Source organism: Theobroma cacao, chromosome 6, assembly GCF_000208745.1.
Source record: "Theobroma cacao cultivar B97-61/B2 chromosome 6, Criollo_cocoa_genome_V2, whole genome shotgun sequence".
NCBI lineage: Eukaryota > Viridiplantae > Streptophyta > Magnoliopsida > Malvales > Malvaceae > Theobroma > Theobroma cacao.
In genome coordinates this window covers 15,220,112-15,230,425 of record NC_030855.1, presented here as the reverse complement: position 1 = coordinate 15,230,425, position 10,314 = coordinate 15,220,112, and the positions used below count along the sequence as shown (strand labels likewise).

The following is a 10,314-nucleotide window of genomic DNA, read 5'->3' as shown; positions in this document are numbered from 1 at the left end:
AATTGTCTTGAAAAATATATTTTCTTATGAATGGCTTATGATATATGAGTATATGTGGCTATATTTTATAATTGCATTGGGAATAGAATGTAAGCTGTCTTTTACTATGCAGGCTGGATAAATAAATAAAAATCACGTTATACTGTCGAAATTTTATTAAAATTGGTGAGTTTAGTCACTGCAGTGACGGGTTTTCGTGGATTGCCTATTAGAAGGGTACGGTAAATCCGGTTGCATAGTTACTCCGGTTGTAGAGGCGATGAGGATAACTCCCGGGGTAGTGTTAGAGTTCACTTCACGTCGAGCCCCCACGTGAATGTGTAACTCGGTCAACGTCAAGGAACGGCTTGTTTTTAAAACTAGAATGTGTTTAACATGTAAATATCTTAACAACCTTGGCGGACTCTATTAGATGCCTCGGCCAAGGTATCCTCGAGGACTAGATTTTAGCTTGAGCCATGTTTTTAATAAAGGTTATAAGCCTTGACAACTGTTTTGGCAAATTACAAATGTTTTATGGCTTAAGAAAGAAATTGAAAACTTTATGAAATGGTTTGTGATTTGTTGTTTAAACTTGCCTTCATTTTACTCGCCTTTAGATATTTATGATAATGTCTGTTTACTCATTAGGATTGCAAAATCTCACCCACCTCCTTTCCAAACATTTCAGGCCTGTGGTAGCTTGTAGATATCCGATTTTGTCGAGGATTCCAGTTGACCCCTCTATCCCACAGACAGTAGGTTACTATCACCAATATTTGGTGTATTTATGGGCCACTTTTCATTGTAATTATTATTGTACATTATAACTTTGGAAATTATTGTATGTATGAATTTATTTTATTCTTACACTACAAAAATTATTTATGTATAGGTCTATAAAAATTGTTTTATAAGAAAATGAAATATATTATCAAATATTTTTATTTAGTTTAATTAGCCAACTTTTCACTCTAAATGAATGATTTAGATTATAAAAATTTAATTTTAACCGACAGTGGATATTTTTCTACCATACGTTGTATCTTTATCAGGTTTCGAAATTTTCTGGTAAAAATGACCAAAATACCCCTATGTGGCGAAAATTTTATTTTGATTGTTTTTGATCTAAAATAGTTTATATTTTCTTAAAACTCGATATTTAACAACGATTGCTCACAGAAAAGGTAAGAAACTGATTCGTTAGCCTTGCGGGGTTTCGATTGGCATTCCGGATAATGAGTGTCAATTGGGACATCGCGACGGTTGTCATGGGCCTGAGGAAGGTTCCGGGTCGTGACAATTTACTTCCTAAGTAAGGAGGCTTAACATGTACTAGTCTTTGAACATTGTCAATTCCTTGTCTTGACAATACAATGACTAGGAACAATTTTAGGAATATGGCTTTAATGTATAGTGATCTCACAATTGTAACAACTTTACAATTCTCTTGCAAGGCCTTTATGTTCCATGGGCTTCATCTAATTAACACTTAACAACTCCTTATTATTGCACAACATAAAGGAAAACCTCTAACACATATAGTTATGCTATTAAATATGCATTAAATGACAATATATATTTCTTGACCAATCTAATTAGCTCAAGGGCATATACTAACATATTCCAAAATGTACTAATTTGGAGGTGTTGAGTGAGTAAATGGGTAATAAGTGCAAGATAGTTTCTAAGGTCCTAGCCAATCGATTAAGACATGTGGTGAAAAAGATTGTCGAGGAGAAATCAATTCACTTTTATTAAAGGTATATAGATTACGGACTGCACCTTGATCATTAATGAGATTATTTATTTCTTGAGTAAGGGTAATAGCAATGATGTTTTCCTCAAAGTGGATTTTGCAAAGGTTTATGACAATGTCGATTAAAATTTCTTGAAAATGATGATTCATAAGATTAGTATTGGAGACTAATGGCATAGATGGATAAGGGCATGTATCTCTTCAATGTCCATTTAAATGCTTGTAAATGGTACACCTACTAGATAGCTCAAGATTAGGAAAAGGTTAAGACAAGAGTTCCCATTATCCCCATTTTCATTTAACTTGGTAATTGAGGCATTTAATATCCTCATGTACATAGTAATGGATATAGGGTTGTGTGAAGGGATTGGTATTAGTGGTAATGGCTTAGTGATCTTTCACTTGTAAACTTAAGATTAATAGTTTAATCAACATTAATCTTAAGATGTTTTCAAGTTTTGTCAGGTTTGAAGACTAACTTCAATAAAAGTAGTTTGTTTGGAACCGGGATAGAAGAGGAAGCATTATAGTCATGGATCGAATTGATTTCTGCAAGGTCAGTTCACTACCAACCACTTATTTAGGCCTACCTCTTGGGTTAAGTAAAATTCCTGATCCATTTGGCCATCTGTGATTGATAGATTGGAAGCTCGGTTAGCTAGTTGGAAGTCGATAACGTTATCTATTAGGGGTTTTGTGGGACTAATTAAGGCAATGTTGGCAAGCTTTGCCATTTAATATACGTCACTTTTTCAGATTACGCAAGAGGTAAAAAAAGATTCGAAATACAAAGACGACTTTTATGGTGTTTGTCTATACTAGGTAGAATCTTGTGGACTAGGGATCCATTAGCAATTATAGAGATGGTAAGTGTCTTGGAATTATTGATCTCCGATTAAAGAACATACTGCTCCTTAATAAGTGGATCGAGAGATATGGTGCTGAGTGGAATAATCTTTGGAGAAAAGTCATAGTGGAGGAAGATTCATCAAGCCTTGTCCTTTTATGCTAGAGAGAGTGGAGGGTCTGCTCACTAAGGAAAAATATCATCAGCCCACTTTTTCTAATGGCAACTACTTTTCTTTTGTGAATGTAGGTATACGCTTTGCGGTTGGCAACAGAAGCAATATCTCGTTCTAGAATGACGAATGGATAAAAGGCATGGTTCTCCGTTCAACATTTCCAAGAAATTTTTTCTTTTGTAGTTAATGAATATGGAACTTTAAACGAGTTTGATTCATGGGTGAACAACGTATGGTAATGGAATATTGCTCTAATAAGGAGAGTTTGCGGTTGGGAAGGGAGACAGTGGACACAATTTTTTTAATGTCTCAAGGACTTTAATTTATCCTGATCAGATTCTAGAAAACAAACTCATATGGAAAAGGTCAGCTAGCATTGTCTGCTCTACGAACTCTTTTTGCAAAATAGTCTTGGGTAAGAATGAAGCAAACAAGACACTATAGAAGATGGTGTGGATGGGTCTTACTCCCTCAGAAGTGGAAGTTTCATTTAGTATGTGCTTAGAGGAAAAGTGGCAGTAAAAGAAGAGTTTCTTAGAAAAAGGGGTTACTGGGCAATAATTCAGCAATACGTGTCCGATGCAATAAGGAGGCGATGACGGTTAATTGTCACATCTTCACATGTCGCGAGTCTTGGAGAATTTGGACACTTTGGCGTGATGCGTAGGAGATCAATTGGACTCCAAGAGAAGCTATTCCGTTTTTCTTGGCATGTAATGTCACCTTCACTAATATAGAGAGATTAAAGATATAGAGAATGATTTTCTTTACTATTTGTCTAATTCATTTGGCTGTATAGAAACAAGATTGTGTTTGATGGGAAGGCATGCATGTAATATGATGCAGTTGTTTGAACCAATAAAACTTAGAATTGCTTGGTGTGCCAAGTCCAAATGGCCGAAGGAAAACTATTTGGTTATTCATATGTTTAGGTTTTATATGCTTACATCAGCAACGAATAAGCCCATAATGATAAAGTAAATTGTCTTATGAAAATGCCTTCCAAAATGAGCACCTCAAGTCCAATGTGGATGGAGCAATTAATGGTACCAGAGAAAAACAAGCACTTGTGGTGTACATTGAGATGAACATGGTTTAATTAAGGTTTTCTTTTCAAAGCCAACCAGAATGGGAGATGCAAACCTTGTCGAGCACTTGCTATAAGAGAAGCCTTCATGGTTTTCGCGGTATCCACTTGGGTTAACTGTCACAACCTCATCATCGCGAGTAACTCCACAAATGTTATTAAGTGGGTACTTAATACTGCATCTTCGTCGTGGAGATGAGACTTTTTATTCTAAAAATTAACAGCTTCGAAATCAAAATTTTGCAAAAGCTGGGGTTGAACGAGCACAAGATCTGCTTTTGATTTTCAATTAAATTCATGTGATGTTGGGGTTACAAACTACTTCACCTGGAACTAGTTGCAACTCATATCTCTAGGCTTTGTTTGTTGAGTTCTATCAGGAATATCTGGACTGTTAGCATTGGCAAGTGGGAGGCTTTGGTGGTGCTATTGTGCAAGGTCTTTTGAATTGGTCACATGGTGGTGCAGGAAATTAGTAGTCAGCATCATGTGTGAATCAATGATGCATTTACTGGTTCCGGATGCCATCTATAACTCATCATTGAGTTTCTTTGAATTGTTTTTCTATCGAGTTTTGTGATTCTGGTTGCAAAGTGCAAATGACTTGTGAGCTATACGAGTGTGCTGTCCTCAATTTCTGTGCTGTGCCTAGTGTTTTTTTATAGGCGGTCATTGGTGGGGTCTTGACTGGTGATAAGGGGACTTGGGCTAACAATCGTTGGTGGTGGGAGTTGATCACATAGAGAAGGAGTGGTGGGAGGCCCATGGAATGTATAACTCGTCTCTGTTTTTGTTATGATGGATTAAACTGTTGCTGATGACTATAAAAAAACTTGCGATTGCTGACTATTCTTGGTTTTGTGCTGAGGAACTAAATGTTAAGTTGATAAGTGAGTTCACGGTTTGTAATTGAGGGGGATTGCAGTTCTGGAATTTTGTCTTTGGCCGTTGTTTTGGCGGTTGATGTTTGTTCTGTTTGTATTGTTGCTAGGGAGGTATTGTTTGTTCTAAAATTCTGGTCCTATTGTTGTCAATCTCCACCCCTCATGGGATTTGGGTTGTGGTTTGACCTTTTTACACCTTTTCCAGCAATAATACATCTTGCTTTTCTCCAAAAAAAAAAAAGTTATTAGCTGTATTTCGATTTCCATTTTTTTAATGAAAATCCCTTGCTTTTAAATAAAAAAGTTCTCAAGTAATTCCTTTTCTCTCAATAAACTTGTAAAAATGAGAAAGGAAGAGTAACTTACATAGAGAGAATCCCCAATCATGACAGTTAAAGAGTCCGGTTTCGCAGTGATCCATTCACCATCTTTCAATGGAATCTCCAACCCTTCAATACCTTGGCATAATACAGTGACTATATTCTTGTCTGTGTGATCTCTGGACCCAAGCTTTTTCTCAGTTGTATGTGGTGCTTTTGTATTTCATGTTAGAAGGTATTTCGTGGAATTCATGTGCTCATCCATGTATTTCTCAAGACCAAAACTCTCCAAAATCATCCTCCTAACCATTTGTTCAAGCTCCGATACTTGTTCTACAATCGATTGTATACTTATACTGCAAAATGTAGATTAATTATTCTTTAGAGACTAATAGCATAGACAAAATGACATAAACACCATAGTTTTGCCAATGAAATTAAAAAAAAAAAAGGAAAAAGCTAGAAAGTTGTGAACCTGAAACTTGTGTTTCCTTGGGCCCAAAAGCTGTTAGTAAGAGATTCTACATTTTCAGCGATGTTTGGATCCTCAATCCCAATGCTTTCATATAGAGGTGCATTAGGATGTGGTGCAATATAGGCTTGTCGGAGACATTGAGCATTTTGGCTTGTAAAGGGAGGTCAAAAAGCTCTTCCAGGCCTTCGAACACTGCATTTCGAAGCTCCAAGGAAGCTTTGTCAAACAATGCCTCGAAGCAACCATACTCTTCAAGTGCTTGGCGGACTTGGCTTTTCAACAAATCCCATTCCTGGGATCCTGGCTTGAGGTCTTGCTTTGAGAAATTTATGACTGGAAGCTGCAAAGGGGTTTCAGAGCCCATTTCTTTCTCCCTTTTGTACTTAATCAAGCGTTTACGTTAAGCATTTTGAGTGAATTATATGATTCATATACAGTCCCATATATAGATGCTTGTTGCTGCATGTGTTATTAGAAGACAAATAAATCATTGTGGGGTTTTTTTTTCTTATTAATTAGTTTCTTTGTAAATGAAATAGAATCAATTATTCGTTTCGATTTTTCTTTTTATTAACTTCTTGTTTTGCTTGTTCGCCCGGCATTGCTCATGTTGAGTTTGCTATCTTGCCAGTTTGCCTATGGAGTTCTTTTTAGATTCTTGCGGGCTGTTAGTCTAGTTTTGTTTCGGCAGGGTTCCTTCTTAGCTTCTATTTCAGTCTTGGAATCAAGTTGAGATTTTTGTTATTTGGCCGAGGTTGAGTTACTTGAGTCATGGGATGCCGCTGCCATTTTGGTGGCTGTAATTATACAACCCCTGCTTTTTGTTGTTTCCCTTGCTCTTCTCGAGCTCCCTAACCTTTTTTCTATTTTATTATAAGTGATAAAAAAATCAAGTATATATATATATATATATATAATTAATTAATTAATTGGTATATGTGGAAGACAATATGAATAAATTATACATACTTAATTATAATTTGTGTTTTTCATTTACTTGGAATTGAATAATTCATCATTAGTTTGGGATGCGATTTTCAATTCTATTGAAAAAATTAAAAATTACTTTAATATAATACGATTGTGCTCTAGAATCCCAAACACATATACCATATTGCTCCAAACAAAAGAAGTGTATTTAGTACAAATGGTACAAGGACTAAGAACAGGTGTTTTTTCACTAATGAGAAAAAAAAAAAGAAAATCCTCTTGCTATATATTTCCTTTCTTTCATTTTTATTGTTTCCAATTTAATTTTTATGGAGTTTAATAAAAAAAATTTGAAGTTGGTGTATTCCATATTAAAAATTTCAAATGCCTTTATAAAATTGATTTTTTTTCTTGATTTTAATGTCAAAAAGTGCTTTAAAGAAATTAAATACCAACAAGTAAAAAAACCATAAAAAGGTTTAAAAATATAAAAAAAATGAGAGTAGTAAATGTTCATAAAAAAAAAAAGGAAAGATGACATGATTTTTGAAACTTGAAAATAGAGAAATATGAAAACAAAAATGAAACGGAGAAAGTATTTAATTATATACCTATACTAAACAGAGCATATGATAAAAGTTCCTATATTTTATTCTTATTATTGCATATATCAAACATAAGATATAATATATAAATCAAAACATTAGCAAATTAATGAGTTTCAATCGGAGTACTTCGTTAAGTACAATGAACATTTTCTTTTCCAATCAAAGCTGATGGAAGATGGCAACTTCAACTTTCTATGTACACATACATTAAAGACCAAATAAACCCCAAGATCCTTGACTCACAAACTTTCGTCCACACATGGCTTGGCATCATATTGAATACTGTACAAATCTAACACACTGTTCATAACGATTATCGATTTGGTATGGCACCTTCCCATTGGAGGATAACATCTACCATGGTGTTTTAACTACATTTGTTACCTTCTTCTTGGATCTTTAATTTCGGAGTTTCTTTTTTGCGTACAAATTGAGAAAATTAAGCATATACAAACAAATTGAGGCCAATTTATGGTTATCAGCGCACCAAAGTGTGAGGTCGGGCAAATCCTCACTCAAAAAGCTCCAAAAATAAAAAAAAAATAAATTAATTGATCTAAAAATCGTCATACCGAATGATCATCAATTTGTAAAAAAGTAACTATTACTTTCCTAGTACACAAGTTAGCTTTAAAATTAGAATAAATATATATAATTACAAGCGAAACATTAAATTTATTAAGAAAGCAATAGTCACCCTAGCGTGCAATTTTGATATAATACATATACATCTGACATTTATAATCTTCTACGGGGAAATAAATAAACAAATAATTTAACAGCTAGCAGTAAGTTTTGGTTAAATTACACAATTCCGCTTGCTTTGACTCTTATTTTGACCCACATTACATGTAAATTACGTAAAAGTCAAGGTTCTGAAAATATCAATGATGAAATAGTGTTAAAGCCAAATTCATAAACCTAGACACCACAATAATCTGTAAGAGCGCATTCAGCAGTTTGGCCTGCCTCGGTGTAAAGGAATCCCAAAAATTCATCATAGGTAAAGGGTTTAAAGAGCAAGGGATGTTGTTCATCCACTAGCTCCTCCGGGGCCTTTATTGTGTAGCCGGCTTTTGGGATGGAGAACAGTCCCGTTGAGAATCTTGTCTCATTTCCCTTCATCATCACACGATGAAAAGGAGAGTGCATGTGACCATTTAACCATGCCTGCAAAATTTTATTTCGTTCAAAACTTTATATCAGTACAACAACCGTCTGTTTGTTTCTTTAATCTACTTGTACATATTGCACAGGATTGAATTCCAAAACTAGCTAAACAAACTTATGCTAGTAGTTTAAGGAGTTAAAAAGGGAAAAGGATAATATGGGAACGTTGTGTTTCTTTAATGGGTGTCATTACTTTTTAGTAGTTATGACAGAAGAATAAATTAAGAATAATGTTGAAGAGTGACACATTTGATTGGGACAACATTTAAGAACAAAAGTGACAACATATATGAAAGCAAAGAATTTTTTTTTTGGTACGGTGTTAGAGTTAAAATTTTCGATTATTCTTTAGCATCTTATATTAGTATTTTTTTGCTTAATTATATATAAAAATGAAATTATAATTCTTTACTTTTTTTTTTGGTCTTTTCTTTTACGTAGGTATTCGAAAAGAGAATTGAAGGGACTTACTTTGAGAGGATCCCCAATCATCACGATGAAAGAGCGTGGAGAGGGCTTCACGTGTATCCATTCGCCATCTTTGGCTCGTACCTGTAATGCATGAACATCGTTGTTTTGGTACAATATGGTCATAATATTCTTATCCGTGTGACCATAGAGTCCGAGCTTTGCCTCGGTGGTTTCAGGCCCTTTATATTTCATGAGTCTAAGAAGGTAATAATTCGAGTCCATGTGCTCTTCCATGTATTTCTCAAGACTTAAGCTCTCCAAGATCATCCTCCTAACCATTCGTTCTAATCCCAATACTTGCTCCGCTAAATAATGTATCGGTTTGCTGCCAAACGAAAAGGAAGAAATTAATACATTTAAATATATCTAATCTAATGCTTAGGAATTGCGAATGAAATAATAGTTAACATGACTTTTTAAATTCTTTCGGTTTTGAATTTAAAATGTACTTATATATGATTCTCTTTATTTATAACATTGATAAAATATAAATTTTACTACCAAAAGATATAAAAAAATTATTAAAAAATTATATGAAGCAAAGAAAAGGTAAGTGTTTAAAAAAGAAAAGCGAATATAGTTTTGAAACAGTTTAAAAAAGAAAAATAAATATTTGGATTTTTTTAGAATGAAAAGTTTGGTAAATATTTGCTCTGAAAATTAGAGTGCGAAATGATTTCAATTTAAACTGTGTAGAAGGAATCAAGTTGTTATGAACCTGAAAGCTAAGTTTCCTTCCGGCCACAAGATGTTGGACAGGCCTTCTACATTCTCGATGTTTGGATCTTCAATGCCAAAGCTTTCATACAGTGGCGACCTTTCAGGGTGTACCCCGAGATATCCATGATAGGGCTTCTCGGAAACATTGAGCATTTTGGTTTCCAACGGCAGGTCAAAAAGCTCTTTCAATGCTCCAAATACTGCCTCCCGAAGCTCTGGAGGAACTTCATCGACCAAAGCCTCAAAGCAGCCGAATTCTTGAAGCGCTTTCCGGACTTGAATTTTCACTGAATCCCATTCAGGGGTGCCTTGCTTTAGGTCTTTGTTTGAGAAATCTATGATTGAAAGCCCAAGTGGTGTCTCACAGCTTATTTCTTCTCCCATTGTGAGGTGAACAAACAATGGCAGATGTAGATACTTTCTTTGCCTTAATTAAGCTACCATTTTAATTAGATTACTTATATAGTTAATTTGATGCTTCTATTAACACAGTTGTTAGGGGACAAATGAGCGATCGTGGGTTTATTGTTTTCTTCTTTCTTTATTGGCATGTTTAAGGAAGGTCAAATTTGAATGATCAGGTGTTATTTTAGGCATAACATTAATTCCTCAGCAAAGAGATTCTTTGTAATAGAAATCACTTGTATGAGCTGGTTACAAACAACTTACTAAAGTCAACTCCCAATTTCATAATTAAAAAGGAAGAAGATATATATATATATATATATTTAATTGCTGCTGATTGGGCCTAAGGTTGGTTCTCTTACGGATGATGATCTTAAAATAGCGACTGCTAAGCTGTTAAGCTAACTATTATTTTTATTTTAATTTCAATATCCATCGTTTTTATAGTTGAAGGGGGAAATTACATTTTATTATGTGATGATAT

At 34.4% G+C, this 10,314-nt stretch overlaps 1 protein-coding gene and 1 pseudogene across 1 annotated transcript; both read right to left on the bottom strand.

Moving 5' to 3' along the window:
• Window positions 1-5,912, bottom strand: part of LOC18595838 — a 52,808-nt pseudogene extending 46,896 nt beyond the window's left edge.
• LOC18595836 (probable 2-oxoglutarate-dependent dioxygenase AOP1) lies at window positions 7,768-9,809 on the bottom strand. Its single transcript, XM_018122805.1, has 3 exons — window positions 9,424-9,809; window positions 8,706-9,030; window positions 7,768-8,234 (listed from the first exon to the last, which is right to left on the bottom strand). Exons 1-3 carry the CDS (start codon window positions 9,807-9,809, stop codon window positions 7,986-7,988), a joined length of 960 nt encoding a protein of 319 aa, XP_017978294.1. The 3' UTR covers window positions 7,768-7,985.

Coding starts and splice junctions, on each gene's coding strand:
- LOC18595836 (XM_018122805.1), bottom strand. CDS start 9,809: ATGGGAGAAGAAATAAGCTGTGAGACACCACTTGGGCTTTCAATCATA. Junction 9,031..9,423: donor GAAGGAAACTTAGCTTTCAG/GTTCATAACAAC, acceptor TTCGTTTGGCAG/CAAACCGATACATTATTTAG. Junction 8,235..8,705: donor TGATTGGGGATCCTCTCAAA/GTAAGTCCCTTC, acceptor AAAATTTTGCAG/GCATGGTTAAATGGTCACAT.